Raw genomic sequence first — 24674 nt, forward strand, 5'->3', positions numbered from 1 at the left:
AAATGTAGACCTTAAAATAATCTGCAAAGCTCTCTCAAAGAGACTGGAGAAAATAACCCCCCTCTTAATTCATCCTGACCAAACTGGTTTCATAAAAGGTCATCAACAACTCCACATTCACAAATATACATTTCTGACATTCAAAAACAAAACAAAAACAAATCAACAAATACACGTAGACTACTTAATTTGATAGACTACTCATACAGTAAAAACATCGAAACTACAATATTTTCTTTAGATGCAGAAAAAGCGTTTGACAGAGTTACTGGACATTTCTATTTGCAACTTTACACAAATTTGGTTTTGGATCCTCTTTCATAAACTGGTTAAAAATATTATATAATTCCCCAACAGCTTGTGTCAAAACAAATGACCAGACATTCTCCAGCTTCTGTCTCCTGAGGGGCACCAGGCAGGGATGCCCACTCTCCCCTTCACTGTTTGCAATTTTTATTGAGCCACTAGAAGCAGCAATTAGACAGAATACAGTAATTAAGGGCATAAAATGCAAGAATGTGGAACATAAAATCAGCCTTTATGCGGATGATGTGTTACTTTTTCTCCAAAACTCACAAACCAATATCTCTGGGGTAATTGCATTGATAAACTCTTTTGCAAGAATATCAGATTACTCAATTAACTGGTCAAAATCTACAGTCCTTCCGATTAATTGCTCCTTCCATAATTCTTCTTCTACACCACTGCAATCGGGAAATATAAAATATTTAGGTATTAATGTTTCTCCCAAGCTTGCAGATCTAACTAAATTAAACCATATCCCGCTTTTAAAGAAAGTAGAAGGTGATCTGGCTAGATGGAAATGTCTACCCATATCACTCATGTGAAGGGTTGCCACTATAAAAATGATGGTCTTACCAAAAATAAATTATTTATTCTCAATGATCCCAACTAAACCGCCACAAGATTGGTTCAGATCTCTAGATTCATGTATGTCCAAATTCCTTTGGAAAAATAAACCCCCACGTATAAGCTTAAAAACACTACAAAAGACCAAGGATAAAGGAGGACTAGAACTGCCTAACTTTCAGCACTACTTCTTAGCCAACAGGCTTCAATTTATCTCAGGATGGTTAAAACATACCTTCTTAGACGAACCTTGACTATGAAGCGCCTTGAGGCGACTTTTGTTGTGATTTGGCGCTATATAAATAAAATTGAATTGAATTGAATTGAATGTAGAACAAGCACTTTAATCTAAGAGATTTCAGACCTACCATTTATCAGCTCAAACATCCAACGACATGAATGCTTCAAAGCGTCAACATCAGCTCTTCTCTGGCAGCATGGTGGGAGTTTCTAAAATTGACGGAGTCTTCATTAATCCCATGCAAATGTACACCTATCTGGAACAACCCTAACATATTCCAAAACAATAATATGATAAACTTTCCAGATTAGAGTGGTAAAGGAATCAAATACTTAGAACATATATTAGAAGGAACAGAATTTATTCCATTTGACAGACTAGTTACACAATATGGGATCAAAAAGGAAAGATTTTTAGAATATCAACAAATTAAATCCATAGTAAAAAAGAAATTTAAATCCGGTCAAGCTGAACTACAAACACCATCAAGTGTGGTACAATTTCTTACTCTTAAAACCCCCAAATTACTATCCAGAATATACAGAATATTTTCTAAAACAGATAAATCAATACAGGGAGTGCAGAATTTTTAGGCAAATGAGTATTTTGTCCACATCATCCTCTTCATGCATGTTGTCCTACTCCAAGCTGTATAGGCTCGAAAGCCTACTACCAATTAAGCATATTAGGTGATGTGTATCTCTGTAATGAGAAGGGGTGTGGTCTAATAACATCAACACCCTATATCAGGTGTGCATAATTATTAGGCAACGTCCTTTCCTTTGGCAAAATGGGTCAAAAGAAGGACTTGACAGGCTCAGAAAAGTCAAAAATAGTGAGATATCTTGCAGAGGGATGCAGCAGTCTCAAAATTGCAAAGCTTCTGAAGCATGATCATCGAACAATCAAGCGTTTCATTCAAAATAGTCAACAGGGTCGCAAGAAGCATGTGGAAAAACCAAGGCGCAAAATAACTGCCCATGAACTGAGAAAAGTCAAGCGTGCAGCTGCCAAGATGCCACTTGCCACCAGTTTGGCCATATTTCAGAGCTGCAACATCACTGGAGTGCCCAAAAGCACAAGGTGTGCAATACTCAGAGACATGGCCAAGGTAAGAAAGGCTGAAAGACGACCACCACTGAACAAGACACACAAGCTGAAACGTCAAGACTGGGCCAAGAAATATCTCAAGACTGGTTTTTCTAAGGTTTCATGGACTGATGAAATGAGAGTGAGTCTTGATGGGCCAGATGGATGGGCCCGTGGCTGGATTGGTAAAGGGCAGAGAGCTCCAGTTCGACTCAGACGCCAGCAAGGTGGAGGTGGAGTACTGGTTTGGGCTGGTATCATCAAAGATGAGCTTGTGGGGCCTTTTCGGGTTGAGGATGGAGTCAAGCTCAACTACCTACTGCCAGTTTCTGGAAGACACCTTCTTCAAGCAGTGGTACAGGAAGAAGTCTGCATCCTTCAAGAAAAACATGATTTTCATGCAGGACAATGCTCCATCACACGCGTCCAAGTACTCCACAGCGTGGCTGGCAAGAAAGGGTATAAAAGAAGAAAAACTAATGACATGGCCACCTTGTTCACCTGATCTGAACCCCATTGAGAACCTGTGGTCCATCATCAACTGTGAGATTTACAAGGAGGGAAAACAGTACACCTCTCTGAACAGTGTCTGGGAGGCTGTGGTTGCTGCTGCATGCAATGTTGATGGTGAACAGATCAAAACACTGACAGAATCCATGGATGGCAGGCTTTTGAGTGTCCTTGCAAAGAAAGGTGGCTATATTGGTCGCTGATTTGTTTTTGTTTTGTTTTTGAATGTCAGAAATGTATATTTGTGAATGTGGAGATGTTATATTGGTTTCACTGGTAAAAATAAATAATTGAAATGGGTATATATTTGTTTTTTGTTAAGTTGCCTAATAATTATGCACAGTAATAGTCACCTGCACACACAGATATCCCCCTAAAATAGCTAAAACTAAAAACAAACTAAGAACTACTTCCAAAAACATTCAGCTTTGATATTAATGAGTTTTTTTGGGTTCATTGAGAACATGGTTGTTGTTCAATAATAAAATTATTCCTCAAAAATACAACTTGCCTAATAATTCTGCACTCCCTGTATCACTTCCTATTGCAAAATGGGAAGCGGATTTATCAGTTAACTTAGACCAAAACTTCTGGTCTCAGATACGCTTAAAAACCTTTCATTTATTTAGAAATCCCAGTCTTAAAATAATTCAATACAAAATACTACATAGAGTACACTATACAGGTCATCGGATGTTCAAGATGGGCTTTACGTCTACCAACAACTGCTCACACTGTCAAACCAATACACCGGACAATTATATCCACGCTCTTTGGTTCTGTCCACCAGTTCAGAAGTTTTGGCGCGAGATATGTGAAGACTTATCAAAGTGTCTGAAGTGTAACGTTCCAACTTCCCCTTTAGTGTGTTTGTTGGGCAGCTTAGATAATGTCACTACAGAAAAAAATATAGCCCATATGGTTTTCAGTGCCCTATGCATAGCCAAGAAAACAGTCCTCGTGAACTGGAAAAATAAAAATAATCTTAATTCTAACCAATATAGAAATTATCTAATAGATTACATTAGTCTTGATACAGCCTCTACCACCACATCAGATCAATTGCTCTGGGCTCCTTTGATCAGCTCCATCACCTATTGGGGTAGGGGGTCATAGTTTGGTCCCACCTTCACTGTTGTGATTGGTGTGAGGGTGAGGACAGGCTTGGGGTGTCGGGGGATTCCCCAGAGGCGTCTTCCTTGGAGGGCTCAACCCGGGGTTGTGGTCATGGCCTGTTAAGGGCTCTGTTGGCTCTTAGGTGATGGTTTCCTCGTGGCTGCGTGCAGCGGGGCTAGGGGATGGTCTGTGCTGACGGACGTGGGTTACTGACCTGGGAGCCTGGCTGTCCCTGGGTGGGTCCGGGGCAGGTGGGGGGTTCTGGGGATGCTCCGTCTCCGGGCTGGGGCCCTGGCTGGGCCTCGGGGGCTTGGGAGCTTGGATCCTGGTTGGTGTGTCGCCGGGGTTGTGGGCGGGTGGGTGTATGGGGGCTCAGCCCTGGTGCAGGATGCCACCGGTGCATCGAGCCACCTGGTGGGCTCTTCAACTAGTGGGGGAGGCTGTTACATCTTGCAGGAGGTCTCCTCTCTCCAAGAACTGACTCTGCAGGTGGAGAGAGATATAGGAGAGGTGGAGGAAGAACTCAGCCTGGGTGTCTATGGTCTTGTGTAGTCTGGAAGATAAGTGGATGATGGGGTGGGTGCAGTTTTCTCTGTGGTGGGGTCGGGTGGGCTGTCCCGGGCTCTGTGGGGCCGGGCGGCGCTGCTGAACTGGGCCCCGGTCCGGATGGGCCTGGGCCCCCTTTCCCTACTGGGGACAGCGGGGGAGCTGGCCCCAGGGAGGGGTCACCTGCCTCCCTCTCCCGCTCCACCACAATCACCCACACATGCAGGACCTTAGGGCAAAGGTGTGTCACCAGGGTGCAGGGGGACATCTGGGGGGGATGTCCCCCTCTGTCCCCTTCTGGCTGCCTGTGCCTTAATTTTATCCCACAACTTAGACATTCACATTACTCACACTCTCATAACACATACATATCGGACCTTGGGGGTGGGCATGCTACACGTCGTCCAGAAGACCATCAGGGTGTACAACCTCACCCCTGGCGTCGTTGCCCACCTCTCAATTTTAAATACATGTAGACATTGAGGGCTATCAGGAGGGGCTATGCGCTTACCTGCTGCTCTCTGGCAGGTAGCTCCATGCCCCCCTGGCTTTTAAATGCACCTTAGGACACACATGCATCAACACTACAGGGAGGTTTGGAGTCTTCACAGACCCCCGTTCTCTGTTGCCTGTTGGGGTGGGGGGGCTGGGAGGAGGAGTTGGTCATCCAATTGGGGTCTGGAGTGTGGTGCCTCCCTGCTGCTGCGGAGTCGGGGCCGTCTGCTTCTCTCCACCCCAGGGAAGAGGGTAACACTACCTGGGTCTGGTGCAGTTTCCCCCTCCAGGGGCAAGGGTACCTAGACCTGGGGTATAGAGTACGCTTGGGGAGTGTGATTGAGTGTACAGTGTCTATTTATTTCTGTCTCCACGTTGGGTGAGTGCTGAGTAATTGCATATGAGAGCATGGTGGGAATCGATGTTTGTATCTGTGTGTGCCTGTATGCCTGTGTCTATATGTCAGGTTGGGTATCAGACGCCACCTCTCTGGGGACATCTCAGACCCTCAATGGTATGGAGGCCTATCTCCCCCCACCACTCCCCCTGCCAGTGGCGGACTCCCTCAGACATCGGTGCATTGGTGGTTCTTTGTGTCCGGGTACGGGCGTCCAGGTACCCACCGTCTCACTCCTGGTGGCTGCTTGTCGGGGCCTGGAGCCTGGGGCTCGCTCGGGCTCCTTCGGGTGTGGGGTACCCTCGGCCTCTCGGCCTGGGGCTCGGTCACTCTGGCACAGCTGGCTGCCGGCGGAGCTCACGGGCACGTCACTGCAACCCCCCCTGGCTTCTGCTCTGCAGCTGCTGAGCAACCCCTCATCTGGGGCTCTCCTCAGCTCTTTCCGGGATAGTGGCGCGGTTGCCCCTCTGTTGGTCTTCCTTGGTCTCCTTTGCTCTTGGGGCCTCTGATGGCCTTGATCTCCTCCATAACTGCTTCATGCCCAGAAGGACGGGGCTATGGCTCCCCACACCCTCTAGCAGATCATTACATGAAGGAACCTTTTAAATATAAGCTCGCTCACGCTCACAGGTGTACAGACGGGTTCTCACAGACACAAAGTACACCCTTTTTGGCTTCTACCTCAATGCACACTGTGCGCTGTCGATCTTACGTGCTGCACAATAATGTTTAATATTTAGTATTTACTGTTATATTCACATAGATCATTGCGATGATGTTATTTTTTATATTGCTCTCTTTTTTTGCTTGTTTTCTCTTTTTTCTTTTTCAACAGGTGATCCAGGTGATTGATATTTGTATTTTTTGTCTGTTTGTTTTGTTGGTTTTTGGTTTTTGCCCTTTATCACCGTCCCTCTTCCCCTCTCTTTTTCTTTCCCTCTTTCTTTCTCCCTTTTCTTTTCCCCAGTCAAGTCTGTCCCATGTTCAGCAAATGAAAATAAAATAAACAATAAAAGCAAAGGTGAATCAAATAGACCAATACGGCAAGGCTGGGATGGTCCATTTTGGTAAAGTAAATCCGTTGGGCATCTTTCTTTGCCTTTAGACAATAATTCTGATGGCAAAAGAACGAAACGGGACAGGCAAAAAAAAAAGAAGAAAAAAAGACTAAAGACTGTTTCCAGTCTGTTTCCACCAATAGACTGGAAGTCTTTAGTACCCCACAGAGTAAATGAAAAATCAAAATATGTCATCCATAAACAGCATATTATCTGCAGTAGAAGATGGGATCTGCACAGACACCCAAGCTTGGAGAAGCAGCCAAAAGAATGAGTTAACCAAACACTTCTGAAAAGCTAAATGGAGTTTAGCCATTTAAAATGGGCTCACCTGTGGACTAATGCATTGATATGTCAAAGTCACCCAAAACGCACAAACTGACTGACGGAGTAATGGACTAGCAGCTCCAGTGTTATTTGAGGTAGAATTGATGTTCCAGTTCTCCGTTAATTATTATTATTATTTTTTTTTTGCATTTTGTTTTGTATTGTTTCTTTTTTCAGTGGGCTTTTTTAAGGTGTTTTAAATATGTTGTATGGCTGCCTACGTTCACAGCAGTAAATTGCTTTATCTATTCAATAACTCCATCAGACTGGAAACCTTATAAGTGATGCATACTGTAATTCTTCCCACCCTCCTGCCCTTTGGTTAAGATCCTCGTCATACTGACAGACATTTGGCAGTGAGTAACCACTAGCATGTGTTCTTCATTTGTGATATCCAAAGCAAGTGTTTGCTCATGGTAAACCAATAAGATGAACTGCCTCACTGATCTTGCACAAACTTTATTTGTTGTTGATGCAACAAAAATGTCTTGTTACTTCACATACTTTTGTAGTAGAAAAGAAAAGTGTTTTTTCCCAGTGTTCCTGTGGTTTCACCCTCGAGTCTTCCAACTGGCAGCAGTAAGAAAGCTGCAGTGCTGAAGAATGCTGAAGAATCCTTTTCTATATTCATAAAAGTCATAAAGTCAAAGCCATTTAAAGTGCTCCCACAAAAACAGGTGATATACAAAATGAATAAAGGTCCCCAGTATACATAGGTTACATAGGAAAAGGCTTTGAGTCATTAGGCTGATAGTCTTGTCAGAGTCATATTTCTGAGACTCTGATTAAAGATTTTGTTGTGAAGAATTTAGGGGTATTTAACATTGACATTAAAAAGTAGGAAATTTTTATTTGCGTTTAAGAAAATAACCTTTAAGTTTTAGGGCATGCTTTGGACAATTTGAAATGAATTAGTTTGGGATGTTTGCCTTAACTCCAATATTGATTTGAATTGTGTTGATCCAAACTTGAAACCAGTCTTTGGCCTTGACTGTTACCTCATTGAAATTTCTAGCTTGCAAAAATACAATTTTACGATCATTCATTTAGGTAGAAAAGTGTTTCTAGCCCTCTTCATTTGACTATTATAAAATATGTAATAATTCTCAGTGAAAGCAGTGTTCTGAGTAAAGGTGTCTGTTTTCACTTTTAGGACACTTCACCAACGCCAGACTTGGAACAGAGTTTGCGTTCAGCCTCCAGTGTAGATGAGCTGATGAGTCTCATCTATCCTTCATACTGGGCTGCTGTGAAGTGTAAATCCAAACTTTCTGCTGCTGCATCTTCATCCTCCAAACTCTCCCAGCAGTCACAGGTCCGTCAGCTTAGGCCACTGGGTGATACAGAAGAGCCAACATTTGCTGCTGTCTACCTCAACTTGGATATCCTGAAAAGTATGTTTATGTTTTGTTTATTATGTTCTTTCTTCAAATTCTACTTCTTAATTCTTTCAGTTTCATAAAGAGGAGAGTGAGTCTTCTTTGATTTTGGATCATCTAGAATTACTATAATTAAGCTTTAGTGAATGTATCCAGTTCTAAATCTAATCCAAGGCCCATGCTCATTTGAGATTGAATGAGTCAACTAGGATTTGACATCTTGCACAGAAATCATAGCCACTGTAATAAAACAAAATGTATCTATTCAAATGATTGTTATTAGGTCTGCTTTTCTCTCCACAATATACATGATAAATACTACATTAGGAAGAACAACAAGTCACCGTAACAGTGGTCTGACTGTCTCTCTGTGTGCAGGTATAGAGTCAGAATGGAGGAAGACTCAGTGTTCTCCCAGAGAAGTGTGTATTGATGTGGGGAGAGAGTTTGGTGCTCCTACCAACGTCTTCTATAAGCCACCATGTGTGTCCGTCTACAGATGTGGAGGATGCTGCCACTCTGAGGACAAACAATGCAGGAATATCTCCACTGGTTACCTCAGCAAAAATGTAAGCACATTGTTTTATATCTTTTAAAATGTTCCCTTCTATTATTATTATTGATAAGCATTAGTAGTCCCCAGTCAGCACACCTTAAGACCACTTTGTCAGTCCGCCCCAGGGCAGCTGTGGCTACAATGTAGCTTGCCATCACCAGTGTGTGAATGTGTGTGAATGGGTGGATGACTGAATGTGTAAAGCGCTTTGGGGTCCTTATGGACCAAGTAAAGTGCTATACAAATACAGGCCATTTACCTACAATGTTTGGACACAATAGACAGATTCAGGACACTGATAGTGATTTAAAAGCTTTATTGAGCACTAAGTTAATGGCCTTGGGAACCGGTGGGCAGCATGGAAGTGCTATCCGTGAGAGAAAAGAGGCAAGATTACTCAAGGTCAACGTTGGAATGAAAATGTTGTCAGAGGACAAGGAATGGAGTTATCCTCGGGGGGGTCCAGGTTTGAGTCAATGGGGGAGTCTGGTTGGCTGGTGGATTACTCTGCCTCTCACCCTGTGATAGACTAGAGCACCCCCAAGGATAAGCAGAAGAGAATGGATGAATGGCAAAGCATGTAGTGCCAGAGAGTGGGCAGTCAGGTGAGGGAGGTTGATGATGGCTACTGAGCTCTTCCGACAAGCAGGTAAATCAGAACAGCAGATGAGCTTGATTTCAGGAAACGAGGAGCTGTGGAACAGACTGAAACAAGGAGTTAAGGAAAGCTGTGAAGTGATAACAGGTTTTCATTGGGATCCACATAGTGCCAAAGGAGGTTAAATGATCTGATGGAATTCTGCCATCTACCCAGTAAAGTACTGTACTCAGATTCAGCAGAAGTGCAAAAGTCATCAGTGCGGTCACAGGGCAGGCTGAGATGACAGCTTCAGCCATGACTCTGCCTGCAGAGAACAAAAAAGATATGGAAGTACAAGTGTGGAAATAGACAAAAACAAAACCCAAATCCTTTGAACTGCTTGTGTAATGACAGTTTTCTTTGATACAAAAATAACTGAAAGTTAAGGTTTTATTATACTAATTTTATAATAAATCACAGATTATCCCGTATTGTAGTTTGTCGCTGCATTTTTGGTTTTTTACTTTAAACCTGCTTTCATAATGAAGAAATAAAGCCTGGTGAATCCAATTTTAACTGGTTCATTATTTGGTGGCATTTCTGTGTTAACATCAGGTACATCTTAACCTGCTTCTATGTTCTATGTTTGTGTATTGTCAAGGGGTAACTAGGCAGGAGGCACTCAATCGAAAGGTTTACTGAGGACAGAGTGAAGATAAACCAATAATTCAAACACAATAATAATATAGAAAAAGTCCTGATTCCACAGGGCCTCATGGCGACACTCCAACCTTGTTGGGATGCCTACGGTGGAATTCCCTGACTATCTGTGACACCCAGGAGTGTTCTTTTGGACCATAACCTTCCCAGTCAACCACATATTGGAAGCCTCTCCCATAGTGTCTGGGATTCGTGTTACAGGGAAGGCTGGCTGGCTGTCATTGAACTGGGCTCGTGGGGGGCCTAGACATAACAGAGTGGTTTTTACTGAGAGGCATGGAAAAATGTATGAATCGTCAAGTTACAAGGCAGTTTCAGGTGAGCAGACACTGGGTTGGTCATGGATTTAATTTCAAAAGATCCAACGAAGTTGAGAGATCATTTCTTTGACTCAGTATGCAATGAAACATTTTTTGGTAGAAAACCAATTTCTGACCTGGAGGATATGAAGGTGCGACTGTGGTGAAGGTGGTGCTGCATGGAAGGGACAGAGAGCTCACCTTTTGTAGTGGGGAATAGTGGAAGATGATGCCCAAGTGATGATTCAAATGGGGACCGTCCAGTAGCCGAAGTGACACAGCAAAAGCTGGCTTCCAGCTCCTGATTTACTCACTCAGTTTGACACTTACTCTGAGGATGAAAGACTGACCTGGCTGCAATTGCTGAACAGTGTTGTTTCTATACCTGCGAGGTGAACCAGGGCCAACAGTCAAAGATTATGTCCAAGGGGATGTCGTATAGCCAGAGTACATGATCAGTGAGCAAGTGGGCAGTGTTTCTTTCACTTAACAAACATCTCTAAACTGCGACATATGGTCTCGTCAGCTGAACTGGAAAAACTCATTCATGCATTTGTGTCATCGCGTTTAGATTACTGTAATTCCCTGTTTACCAGCTTGGATAAATCATCTCTCTCTCTCTCCTCCAGGCAATACAAAACGCAGCAGCCAGACTACTAACTCGTTCTAGCAAGCGTTGTTTTATCATACAGAGCATTAAACGGCCCCAGATTATTTATCCAAGCTTCTTACAAAATACACTGCTGCTCGTCGTCCCCGCTCACAGACTCAGAGTCTGTTGGTTGTTCCCCGAACACGACTGAAGACAAAAGGGGATAGAACCTTTCAGTCTGTTGCACCAAGGCTGTGGAACAGTCTACCACCAGTTATGTTTGGTTGACTCTGTGGATTCTTTTAAAAAGCAGTTAAAAACTTTTCTATTCAAACAAGCCTTTTGTTGATCTACGTATTTTATATTCTTCACATTATTTAACTTATATTTGACCTTTTACATTGTGCATAATGTCTATTGATTGTACTTTTTATTTTAATCTTTGTGTACAGCGCTTTGTGACTGCCTGTCTGTGAAAAGCACTTAATAAATAAACTTTACTTACTTATTTACAGTCTTGAAAGTAGAAAGAAGATTTGGAAGAGCAATAAAATGAGCAGCCTTCAAAAAGCAATCAGTTATGTAAGTACAACAGTATTAGGGTTGTTGAAAATGGAGGAACGCCGGTAACAAAGTCCAGGATAATGATGAGAGGTAAAATAATTTCTTTCTCATCACACAAAAAGAAAGAAGAAAACAAAAATATTCAGGAATTAGAAAAAAAACACCAAATCACTAGAAGAAGCCTACGCGTGTGACCAAGATCAGGAAACATTGAACAAAATACGCAAGAAAAAACTAGAATTAAATGAAACTATTAATAAAAAAAACACAATTCCTTATACAAAGACTTCTCTTGCAGAATTTTGAACACAGTAACAAATCAGGTCGATTTCTAGCTAACCAGCTAAAAATAAAGAAAGAAAAAACAACTATATGTGCTGCTAAAGATTTATCGGGGAACACAATATATAACCCTGGAAGAATAAACAACATTTTTAGGGATTTCTATGAAACTTTATACTCACCACAAATAAACCCATCTAAAAATGAAATTGATCTGTTTCTTGACAACGTAACTCTTCCAAAATTACTAGAGAGTCAAGCAATGGAACTGGATTCGCCACTGACGCCAAGTGAACTCCAGGAAGCCCTGATAAGTATGCCCAATAATAAGGCTCCAGGTCCAGACGGCTTCCCTGCAGAATTCTACAAAGAATTCTGGACAATTTTGGCACCAGTATTCCACGGCATGTTGCAGGAAATCGAGGAAAATGGCAGACTACCACCAAATATGAATTCTGCCAACATTAGTCTCCTGCTAAAACCAGGCAAAGACCCTTTATTTCCCTCAAGCTATCGTCCAATTTCTCTTTTAAATGTAGACCTTAAAATAATCTGCAAAGCTCTCTCAAAGAGATTAGAGAAAATAACCCCCCTCTTAATTCATCCTGACCAAACTGGTTTCATAAAAGGTCAGCACTCCTCAACAAACACTCGTAGATTACTTAATTTAATAGACTACTCATACAATAAAAACATCGAAACCATAATATTATATCTAGATGCAGAAAAAGCATTTGACAGAGTTAACTGGAAATTTTTGTTCGCAACTTTACACAAATTTGGTTTTGGAAACTCTTTCATAAACTGGATAAGAATATTATACAATTCCCCAACAGCTCGTATCAGAACAAATGACCAGACATCCTCCAGCTTGTCTCCTGAGGGGCACCAGACAGGGATGCCCACTCTCCCCTTCACTTTTTGCAATTTTTATCGAACCTCTAGCAGCAGCATTTAGACAGGCTACAACAATTAAGGGCATAAAATGTAAGAACATAGAACATAAAATTAGTCTCTATGCGGATGATGTGTTGCTTTTTCTGCAAAACACACAAACCAACCTCTCTGAGGTAATTACTCTAATAAACTGGTTTTCAAGAGTTTCAGATTATTCAATTAACTGGCCAAAATCTACAGTTCTCCCCATTAACTGCTCCTTCCATAATTCTTCCTCTGCCCCACTGCAATCCGGAAATATTAAATATTTAGGTATTAATGTTTCTCCTAAGCTTTCAGACTTAACTAAATTAAACCACATCCCACTTCTAAAGAAAGTAGAAGGCGATCTGACTAGATGGAAATCTTTACCCATATCACTCATGGAAAGGGTCGCCACTATAAAAATGATGATCTTGCCAAAAATAAATTACTTATTTTTGATTATCCCTAACAAACCATCACAAGATTGGTTCAGATCTCTGGATTCATATATTTCCAAATTCCTTTGGAAAGATAAACCCCCGCGTATCAGCTTAAAAACGCTACAAAGAACCAAGGATAGAGGAGGATTAGATCTGCTTAATTTTCACCAATACTTCTTAGCCAACAGGCTTCAGTTCATCTCAGAATGGTTAAAACATACCTTCTTAGATGAGCCCTAGCTAGATGTTGAACAGGCACTATGCAAGGATCTAGAGATTTCAGACCTACCATTTATTAGCTCAAACATCAAAAGACATGAATGCTTTAAAAGTATCAACATCAGCTTTTCTCTGACAGCATGGTGGGAGTTTCTAAAAATAACGGAGTCTTCATTAATCCCATGCAAACGTACACCTATCTGGAATAACCCTGACATATTACAAAACAATAATATGATTAATTTCCATACATAGAGTGCACTATACAGGTCATTGGATGTTCAAGATGGGCTTTACATCTTCCAACAACTGCTCACACTGTCAAGGCAATACACCAGACAATTACATTCACGCTCTTTGGTTCTGTCCACCAGTGCAGAAGTTTTGGCGCGAGATATGCCACACAATCACTGCTTGCACCTTCACGGCATCTACTTTTAACTGGCATTTTTCAACAATGAAACCCAAGGAATGACACTGATTCGACATGAATTTCACATTTCTCACCTTTTACATACAGGCGGCTCTCCAGAAGCTGCTGAAGGCAGACATCACATTCATGTTCTGTAACTGACTTAGAAAAAAATCAGAACGTTATTATGGTACACAAAGAAGTGATTGATGAAGTCACACAGGACATCACTGACTAGGGTCTGAAAGACAACTGGTATTGTCCCAAACGGCAATACCAGTTACTTAAATGGACTGATGACACCTGAGACTCCAACTGGAGATACCGTTTGTGTTCCATCAATGTTCAGGTTATGTGTGCTGAGCCAAGGGTGTCTGAGAACCAGGGCAGTGTTGCCTGCCTCAGTGTTGGGTGATTGCCAGACAGAGAGAGAGAGAAACAGGTTGAGTTTTACGGATTATTTGTGGGAGCCACGTGCCATTTATTGCAGAAATTTGTAATCCTTTGGGAAGTGTGATCAGGGGAATGACTGAATCATTACCCAGAGTCTGATCAATAAAAGTCTGTTCGGTGTCTGAGTCAACTAATGCTTCAAGTGAGTGGGTCTGAGAGTTGACAGTTAGCTTTGTTTATTTTACCCACCAATATCCCTACAGTTACTGACAGGCTCTGCTTTTTTGGTGGCACAGGTCAGGCATCAATGAAATGTTACAGAATTCCTCTGACTCATTTCTTGTACGGCCAAGCTTTTGCAGGGCAACCCCTTCAGTTCCAGAAATGGCTCGGCCGATGATCCATGGCAGTTGCAGTGTCTTCTCCTATGCTCCCATATATGGTCATCCATTCTGATACATTTACACAGAAAGTAAGGCATCAAGTGAGTCATTAAGATCCTTTGTAGCTAATTTGCCTTTTACCACACTCCTCGACTCCTTGATCAGGGTTCAATCCCTTGTCAGAAATTTTATACTCTGCGATGAAGTGCTCAAAAAAGAGTTTTCGATTAGACTTGAGGACAGCTTGAGCCCATCTCAGGGCTTGTAAATGGTAAATAAACTGGTTCTTATATAGTGCATTTATACTCTGCCTGAGCTCTCAAAACACTTGCAGGCAATAGCTCAACCATGCAGGCAATTTTACACAGCCTGAGGAAAAAGTTCTACTGCGTTCCCAAAAAGCTAAAAAACACTGTGTGAGATATCCACCACTATTTTCTAGCTCGCCAGAAAAAGTGGCTTCTGTGGAAGCTCCAAATGCAGTACCTGTGTGGAACTCAAAGATGGAGTAGGGTTAACATTTGGTTAAAAATTTGGAGGTTTCATCATATCTTTTAATTTGGCAAGCTTTTGAACAATTGTGCCCTGCTCTCCAGAGCATTTTCATGTTTTCTGAGCTAAGCTTTGTGAATTGAGAGGATCCTACAAACTAACTCTGATTCCATGTTGCTCTTCCTCTCTGGAATACCTTTTTATTCACTGCAAACCGTTTTACTCTCCGCGCTAGTTTGCTTCATTCATCTTGGCCGCTGTTTACATCCCGCCAGATGCGGATGTGCAGGCAGCTCAGTGCGCACTCGCGGAGCAGATACTGCACATGGAGCGGACATTCCCGGACTCTCTCATTATTGCTCTTGGGGACTTTAACAAAGCCAATCTGAGCCATGAGCTTCCCAAATACAAGCAGTATATTAAATGCCCGACCAGAGAGGAGAGGACATTAGACCACTGTTACAGCACGATCAGCGGGGCCTATCGTGCGGTGCCCCGCGCTTCACTCGGACTTTCTGACCACGTCATGATCCACCTAATCCCCGCGTACAGACAGAGGCTGAAGCTCTCCAAACCTGTTGTGAGGACCAAAAAACTGTGGAGCAACGAGGCTGAGGAGGAGCTTCGCACGTGTTTGGAGACCACAGACTGGGACACAATGAAGGCTGCTTCTAACAGCTTGGACGAGTTTACGGACACTGTCACCTCCTATATCCACTTCTGTGAGGACAGCATTGTGCCATCACGCACCAGGGTGAGTTATAATAATGACAAACCCTGGTTTACTCCTAAACTCAAAAAGCTGTGGCTGGAAAAGAGAAAGGCGTTCAGAAGCGGAGACAGGGACTGCTACAGAGAGGCCAAGTACAGGTTCACTAAAGAAGTGGACATTGCTAAACATCAGCACTCTGAGAAGATGCAGCAGCAGATCTCAGAGAATGACTCTGCCTCTGTGTGGAAAAGTTTTAGGAATATCACCAACTACAAGCCTAAAACCCCCCACTCCACTGATGACTTGCTCTTGGCCAACACCCTTAACGACTTCTACTGTCGTTTTGACGAGCCATCAGGCAGCCTTCACACCTCCAACGGCCCCAACAATAGAGACACTTTGGACACTCATTCCCCCACCTCTCCCCCCTCCATAGAGCCATCACCATCATCAAACACTTCACCTACAACATCCCCCTCCTCACCCCACACAAAAGAGGATTTCACACCACCTCCTCCCACCACAACTCTTCATATTCATGAAGCAGGTGTGAGGAAGCAGTTTAAGAGTCTGAATGCTCAAAAAGCTCCTGGCCCAGACGGTGTGTCTCCTGCCACCCTCAGACACTGTGCAAACGAGCTGGCCCCAGTGTTTTCTGGCATTTTCAACTCCTCACTGCAGGCATGTCATGTGCCTGCCTGCTTCAAGTCCTCTACCATAATCCCTGTCCCCAAGAAACCAAGGATCACTGGACTAAATGACTACAGACCCGTGGCTCTGACATCTGTGGTCATGAAGTCATTTGAGTGCCTGGTTCTCTCCTATCTCAAGACCCTCACGGCCCCCCTCCTGGACCCCCTGCAGTTTGCATACAGAGCCAACAGGTCTGTAGATGACGCCATCAACATGGCCCTACACTTCATCCTGCAGCATCTGGACTCCCCAGGAACCTACGCCAGGATCCTGTTTGTGGACTTCAGCTCTGCCTTCAACACCATCCTTCCAGACCAGCTCCGAGGCAAGCTTTCCCATATGAATGTGCCTGATCCCATCTGCCGGTGGATCACTGACTTCCTGACCGACAGGAAACAGCATGTGAGGCTGGGGAAGAATGTCTCGGACTCCCGGACCATCAGCACCGGCTCCCCTCAGGGCTGTGTTCTTTCTCCTCTGCTCTTCTCCCTGTACACCAAATGCTGCACCTCCACCCACCAGTCTGTCAAGCTAATCAAGTTTGCAGATGACACCACCGTTATTTGACTCATCTCGGACGGGGATGAGTCTGCCTACAGGAGGGAGGTTGAACGTCTGGTGTCCTGGTGCAGCCACAACAACCTGGTGCTGAATGCCCAGAAGACAGTGGAGATTATTGTGGACTTCAGGAAACACACAGCTCCACTCCCCCCCATCATCCTGTCTGACACCCCCATCACCTCTGTGGACTCATTCCGCTTCCTGGGTACCACCATCACCCAGGACCTGAAGTGGGAGCCCACCATCACCTCCGTCATCAAGAAAGCCCAGCAGAGGATGTACTTCCTGAGGCAGCTGAAGAAATTCAACCTGCCAACACGGACGATGATGCAATTCTACACTGCAATCATCGAGTCCATCCTCACCTCCTCCATCACCGTGTGGTACGCTGGAGCCACTATCAGGGACAAACAGACTGCAGCGTGTTGTGCGCTCTGCTGAAAAGGTGATTGGCTGCAGACTTCCATCTCTGCAGGACCTGTACACCTCCAGGACACTGCGGCGTGCAGCTCGGATCTCAGCTGACCCTTCTCACCCTGGACACAGTCTGTTTGACCTGCTCCCCTCAGGCAGGAGGCTCCGGTCCATTCGCACCAGAACCTCTCGCCATAAGAACAGTTTCTTCCCCTCTGCTGTTGGACACATGAACAATAACCGTATGACTGTTCCCACCACTAACACATGACCCTACGCTGTGTTCACTGCATCATTCCATGTTTGGCACTGATCACCACCTGCACTCATGTATATATCATGTATATATCTATCTATCTACGTAGCACTTTTAATTCTTATTCTTATTTTTATTTTCATGTCTATTTAAGCGTAATTTATGACAGTATGTTTGCACTGAAGCACCGCAGCAATTTCCTAATGTTGTAAACCTGCTCAACATTTGGCAATAAAACCCTTTCTGATTCAGATTCTGATGTTAATTGCTGATTTGTTCTATCAACGGACCACTAGGTCAACAGGACTCAATTGCAGAATGTTTATTTACAAGGTGAAGGTAAAGCACAATCCAAAACACAAGAACAATATCAGGGATGGTCCTGATTCCACAGGGCAAGGTTCTCCAAGGGTCCAGTCTCTCCACAGAATCTCTCTCACAAAAACAGATCCACTCACCACTCTCACTAACAGTTTTTGCCACAGGAATCTGTGCACAGGTAGACAGGGGTATTTATTCTAGAGAAAAAGACGACCAGAGTGATCACAGATGACAGAACGGGGGCCTCACTAACTGTTAGTTCTCCAATGATTCTCCAAAGATGGTGGAATCCCTTAAGTAGTGGCAGCCAGGCAAGGTTATCAGGAACAGGTGTGTGATCACTCCAAGCTGTGTGTAGATCGAGGGGGGGAACCTGGTATGAGTCCCTCCACTGTCTCTTCTTGCCATTTTACTCCAAAGGTGGCAAATGTCAAACTCCAACAGTCTCCTCAGTTCTCCTCAAATGTTCTTGTCACATGCACAGTGAAGGTGCAGCTTGTTGGAAACACAGTGCCATTCATCCAGTCAGGCAGGATGGTGGGTTTGCCCTTCTTCTCTGATGCTGTTTGTCCACACTGCTGCTGCTTGCTGGGTCTCTTTGCTCAGGACTTTGCTGCTGTCTCTTTATCTGCCATGTTATTGCTCTTTGGAGCTGCATTCCTTGTCTTCAGGGAGGAGTGAGAGCTCGCTTGTGAGGTTGAGGGACACATGGAGCTGTAAATAATAAACTTGGCCTGAACGTTTCCAGTGATGTTAAACTATAACTTTCTTCCGACCGCTGCATGTGGAAAATTGATTCAGGTCTGCTTTTCATCTGAAAGTGACAAACTAAGACATCACCGCTCTCACAATCGGAGGCAATTACTTTTACACAGTGCACAAAGACACTGTGACGTCAGACACATTCACAATTTTTTCATCTATCACTTCACCTCATATGTCATTGTACTGAATTTGAGCAACCCTAAGCTTAATGCAGATTACTTTTAACAACTGACACAGACGTACACAAACAACACAAATAGGCCTATAACTTTCCCCAGCCTGCGTGAATCCGCACGACCGTTGAGCTCCTGGACTCGCGTGTACCCGCGCAGTCACTGAGCTGCACCTGCCTGCGTGAAACCGCACAGCATAGGCGTTGCTCTCTTTTGTTTATAAGCCTGCGATTAACCGCACGGCTCAGGTCCGCGTGAACCCGCGCAGCTACAGCGCTCTTCTTTGAACAGTACTTACTTGGTGCTGTTCTTGCATTAATCTCGAATCCCGTCAATCACCATCCAGCGAGGAGAAAAAACAGACAGCTAATCCACCGGCCCGATGACAAATTCTCATGTCTCGGGACTTTACTACAGGAACTTCTATACGTCTTGGCTGACGTCTTTCGGCATGTCTCCTTTTCCCCTCGGTGAATGTCAATTCTAGGGATCCGGCTTTGAAGGACCAATTAATGTTGGGTCTGTCTAGCACAGGCCCACCGCTGGAACGAGACAATTTAAAAACGCAGCAAAAGCATTGAACACCAAGTAGGCAAAGTTCTTCGTGTTACTCGTGCATGAGGGAGACCTGCCTGGAGCCAAGTGTCGTTCCACCACTTGACCTCCGTCAGACTCTCAGCCAGGTTCCCCATAGCGCTCCTTTTATTGTGGTTACATGAATATGCATAGGGTCATTAACATATAACATCTTACATAGGTATACATGTGAACAATACTAGTGTGTGTGTGTGTGTGTGTGTGTGTGTGTGTGTGTGTGTGTGTGTGTGTGTGGTCAGAGTGTGACCCCATAAAGACTTCCCTAAACCTGCTGGGAAGCACTTAGACTAAAACAGATATAGCTACGTTTATCCTACCATAAAACAATAAGAGAAGGTACGACCTCTCCCATGCTCCCAGAGTGCTCTCTAATGCACACAAAGTTTGCAGACTATCAAGGATCAAACCTCTACCAATCTACAACTAATTATAAAACTCTAAGCATGTATAAGTAGATATTTATAAGCATAAATGACAATCAACAATACAAAACCTAACAGGCCTCTCACTAAAACACATTTGTTCCCATTTCTTTAATTGAATCTAGGAAAAATGCAAAACATAACACAGCTTGATAGGCATAAAATAGTCATATTCAAAGCGCTGTTACCCCAAACCTTGCCAGCATGGTATAAGGTGTGAATTTAAAAATAGTGAGGAAATTGAAAAAAATGCAAAAACGTGGTAGGCCTAAAAAATATCTAAAGTAGATGAATAGTATCTGAAAGTCATGGTCTTAGTAAAAAGGAAAAATTCCAGCAAAAACCTTACATAGGAACGGAGAAATCTGGGAATCTGAAACCGAGAATCTCATATTTACAGGAAAACAACAGGGAGAAGAAACTGAGGTATGCCAAAGAAGAACTGGACTTAAAATCAGTGGCAGCAGGTTGTATGGAGTAATGACTGAAAAATATTCCAGCCACTCACTTGTGGTTTAGGGCTGCATTTCAGCCAGCAGTGTTGGGGATCTTGTCAAAATTGAGTATTGTCATATTTGGATCCACTTCCATCTGGAAAGTGTGTGATTTGTTTTTTTTGTTCTTTTGTAACGTGACAGTGATCCCAAACATACTGCCAATACATTAAAAGCATATTGATGGACCTTAACGTTATTTAAGCAGTGCAGGATCATCCTGACAGGGATCGAAACCAAAAGTCAGCCAACATCCAAAGAAGAGCTTTCAAATGTCCCTCAAAAACACTGGAGAACTGTTTTCATTGCATATGCCAGGAGCACGTAGGAAACAAGCTTTCATAGCCAGCTGTTGCATCTCTCTCTCTATCTCTTGTGCGTAGCAGACAAATGTTTTCTATTCTGCATTTCCCCATCGAGGGCACTAAACCTGTGGATCTCATTTCTTCCATCTTCTTAGAATGACATCCAGAGTGGCTTGGGTCAGCATAAGATATTTTCTCAGATTAACCTGTTCTTATTGATTATTATAGAAATCGATTATGCATTGATTATGGTAGGGTAGGTGGAAGATGTCAACCAGCCTTTTGGGACATTTACAAAGTGACTTGCTTAATTATTCAGTACCACTGTTAAATTCCGGAAGTTCCAGTTCAGAGGAAGGTCGCGCGCTGGACGGATCAATCGGTGGCCGCGTTACAGGACGCACTCGATGACGCAGACTGGACATGTTCAGAAACAGCTCCGATGATGATGTCAACGTGTTTACGGAAGCGGTTGTGGGATTCATCGGGAAACTAGCGAATGATACCGTGGAGACAAAGACTATCACAACGTTTCCCAACCAGAAGCCGTGGGTGGATAAAACCATCCGCGACGCTCTGAGATCCCGCACCGCTGCCTACAACACGGGACTCACGACGGGGGACATGGACCCGTACAAAGCCGCGTCATATAACGTGCGGAGGGCGGTGAAAGAGGCGAAGCAGCGCTACGGGAGGAAACTAGAGTCACAACTCCAACAGCGTGACTCTAGGAGCCTGTGGCGGGGACTAAGGACAATAACGGACTATAAAGCACCAACAACCGGTATGACGAACGCGGCCGTGACTCTGGCAGACGAGCTGAACACTTTCTATGCTCGCTTCGAGGCTGCAGCTAAGGACTCCAACAATGCTAGTGCTAGCGGCGCTAACGGCTGCAGACAAGAAGATACTGCCAGCAGCGGAAACGTGCTCGTCATCTCCGAGCATGAAGTAGGGAGAGCCTTCAAGAGAGTGAACACCAGGAAAGCAGCAGGACCAGACGGCATCCCAGGTCGTATCCTAAGAGACTGCACATACCAGCTAGCTCCTGTGTTCACTGAGATATTCAACATCTCTTTATCTCAGTCGGTGATCCCCACATGCTTCAAGGAGTCCATCATTGTTCCTGTCCCGAAGAAACCCCACCCTGCTTCTCTCAATGACTATCGCCCTGTAGCCCTCAGCTCAGTAGTGATGAAGTGCTTTGAACGCCTGGTCAGAGACTTCATCATTTCTTCACTACCAGACACACTGGACCCACTACAGTTCGCTTACCGTCCAAATCGTTCCACAGACGATGCCATCTCTCATCTCCTCCACACATCACTCACTCACTTGGACACTAGAAGGGGGAATTATGTTAAAATGCTCTTCATAGACTACAGCTCTGCATTTAACACCATAATTCCCTCCACACTCACCACCAAGCTGGAGCATCTGGGACTCAGCTCATCTATGTGTCAGTGGATCTCCAACTTCCTAACTGGCAGACCACAGGCAGTAAGGATGGGCGGACATGTCTCAGCCTCCACCACTCTCAGCACTGGAGCCCCCCAGGGGTGTGTCCTGAGCCCCCTGCTGTACTCTTTGTACACATATGACTGTGTGGCCACTACCAGCTCCACCACCATCATCAAGTTTGCTGACGACACCGTCGTGGTGGGCCTGATCTCTGATAACAACGAGACGGCCTACCTGAAGGAGATTAGGAATCTGGAGAACTGGTGCCAGAGGAACAACCTCCTTCTAAACGTCAGTAAGACAAAGGAGCTGATAGTGGACTTCAGCACTAAGCAGGAGAGGAACTACCAGACCCCCGTCATCAACGAGTGCCCAGTGGAGAGAGTGGACATGCTTCAAATACCTCGGAGTTCACATCACGCAGGACCTGTCATGGTCCTGTCACATCAACACCGTGGTGAAAAAGGCCCGTCAGCGTCTCTACCACCTCAGACGCTTGAGAGACTTCCAACTGCCCTCCAAGGTGCTCAGGAACTTTTACTCCTGTACCATAGAGAGCATCCTGACGGGAAACATCTTAACCTGGTTCGGGAACAGCACCATGCAGGACAGACGAGCTCTACAGAGGGTTGTGCGGTCAGCTGAGCGCACCATCCGCTCCGAGCTCCCTGACCTGCACTCGATCTACAGCAGGCGGTGCTGGACCAAGGCCAGGAAGATCGTGAAGGACCTCAGCCATCCCAACAACAGACTGTTCTCTCTGTTGAGGTCAGGAAAGCGATTCCGCTCCCTGAAGACCAACACAGAGAGACTGAGGAGGAGCTTCTTCCCGCAGGCGATACGGTCTCTCAATCACACCACCACACAGTCCTGACCCACACATATAGTTCTTACACACACACTGGACTTTCTGGACATTGTTTTCACTTCATTACTTAAATCACGCTGCTGTTATTGTGTATATGCTGCTGTTATTGTGTATATATTTATTTATATTTCTTCATACATTCTTATATAGTTCTATATTGTGTATTTTGTTGTACAGTTTTTTTATTTTCAACTTTAATTTATATATTTTATCTTATTCTCCCAGTTAAATTTACCCTTCATTCTAATTTGTGTTGTACAGTTATTTCATTTTTAACCTTAATTTATATTTTATTCCTTCCTAGTTAAATTTACCCTTTTTAATTTTTCATATTTATTTCCTATCTTATTCATAGCCTTTTCCTTTTTTGTTTTCTTTAGGTCACGAGCAGTTGTCCAAGCATTTCACTACATATCGTACTGTGTATGACTGTGTACGTGACAAATAAAATTTGAATTTGAAATTTGAAATTTGAATTTGAATTTGAATTTGAATGTGAAATTAAAAGACACTCAGGACCAGATATGGGCAGCAACGGGTTACTGAGTTTTAGTCTGTAAAAAGTGACAAAACATTAGTGTCTGCTGTACACTCTGCGTGGGAATAAAACTTGTTTCCAAAGTGAAAAATTAAACTTCAAATCTGAGCGAGCACCCTGCACGCTGCCACGGGAATGTGACGTTCACAGAGAAACCCCCGGATCCCCCACTGACATGACCGCAAAGGGCAAACCTCCACCCACCGGCCCCACTCCTGCTAAACAGATGACAATAGATTTAAGAGTGACAGGACTCAGTGCCGCTGAGTCTTTGATTTTATTTATTTTTTTGCTGTGTTTTACTTGCATCTATTTGAAAGAGTGAGTGTAAACAAAAAAACATTATTTTATTTTATATGCTGGAATATGCAGAACATAGGTTTAAATGTTAAACACATTTCTTCAAGTCAGAGACTGTTGCATATGAATTATTTTTTGCTTGATGCAATGTGCATAAAGTTAAAAGATTCAAATTAACATTTTTTTTTTAAAGAGGCTTTTTCATTTGATTCAGTTTTATATACTCAAATATGCAGAAAAAATAGAACTGGGTTGAAAGGTCTATTACTTTATTACCTATTCAGGTTTTGTATCATGCTTTTTAAAACTAACTAAGTAACTAGTTACTTTTGAAAATAAGAAATCAGCAATTAGTAACTAATTACTATTTTCAAGTAACTTGACCGACACCGCTCAGAACACAGACAGCTGTGACAGATAACAATGATGTTTCGCATGGAGAATGCACACAAGGAGCCGAGGCATGCAAGCAGTCGTTCGAGGCTGATGTCTCATATAACATGATAATGTTTCATTTGGAGTAAAGTAAATGTTACTGCTTGCTGCTGATCCAGGCCAGTGTTTCAAAAATGTGGAAGTTGTACAGATTAGATTATGTTGTCTTTAAACATTTCCTGAAGAGGCAGATCATGCAGTATGTAGTTCTCTAGCAGCTCGACAAGGAGCAGAGTGCAAAACATTAGAACACCATGAGGACATGCACAGCTAAGTACATGATGAGACTGTACAGGGTGGGCCATTTATATGGATACACCGTAATAACATGGGAATGGTTGGTGATATTAAAGTCCTGTTTGTGGCACATTAGTATATGTGAGTGGCAAACTCCTCAAGATGGGTGGTGACCATGGTGGCCATTTAGAAGTCGGCCATCTTGGATACAACTTTTGTTTTTTCAATAGGAAGAGGGCCA

At 43.6% G+C, this 24674-nt stretch overlaps 1 protein-coding gene across 5 annotated transcripts in view; it reads left to right on the top strand.

Annotated features, from left to right (window-relative positions):
• The window catches only part of vegfc (vascular endothelial growth factor c), a 97921-nt gene that overhangs the window by 22293 nt on the left and 50954 nt on the right, over positions 1 to 24674 (top strand). For all 5 annotated transcript variants that reach the window (XM_080303271.1, XM_026172105.2, XM_080303270.1 and 2 more), the window contains exons 2-3: positions 7803 to 8043; positions 8407 to 8597. In XM_080303271.1, coding sequence (XP_080159397.1) covers positions 7803 to 8043; positions 8407 to 8597 — 432 coding nt within the window. The remainder of the gene's footprint in view (positions 1 to 7802; positions 8044 to 8406; positions 8598 to 24674) is intronic.

This window comes from Astatotilapia calliptera, chromosome 6 (assembly GCF_964374335.1).
Source record: "Astatotilapia calliptera chromosome 6, fAstCal68.1, whole genome shotgun sequence".
NCBI classification, from domain to species: Eukaryota; Metazoa; Chordata; class Actinopteri; order Cichliformes; family Cichlidae; genus Astatotilapia; species Astatotilapia calliptera.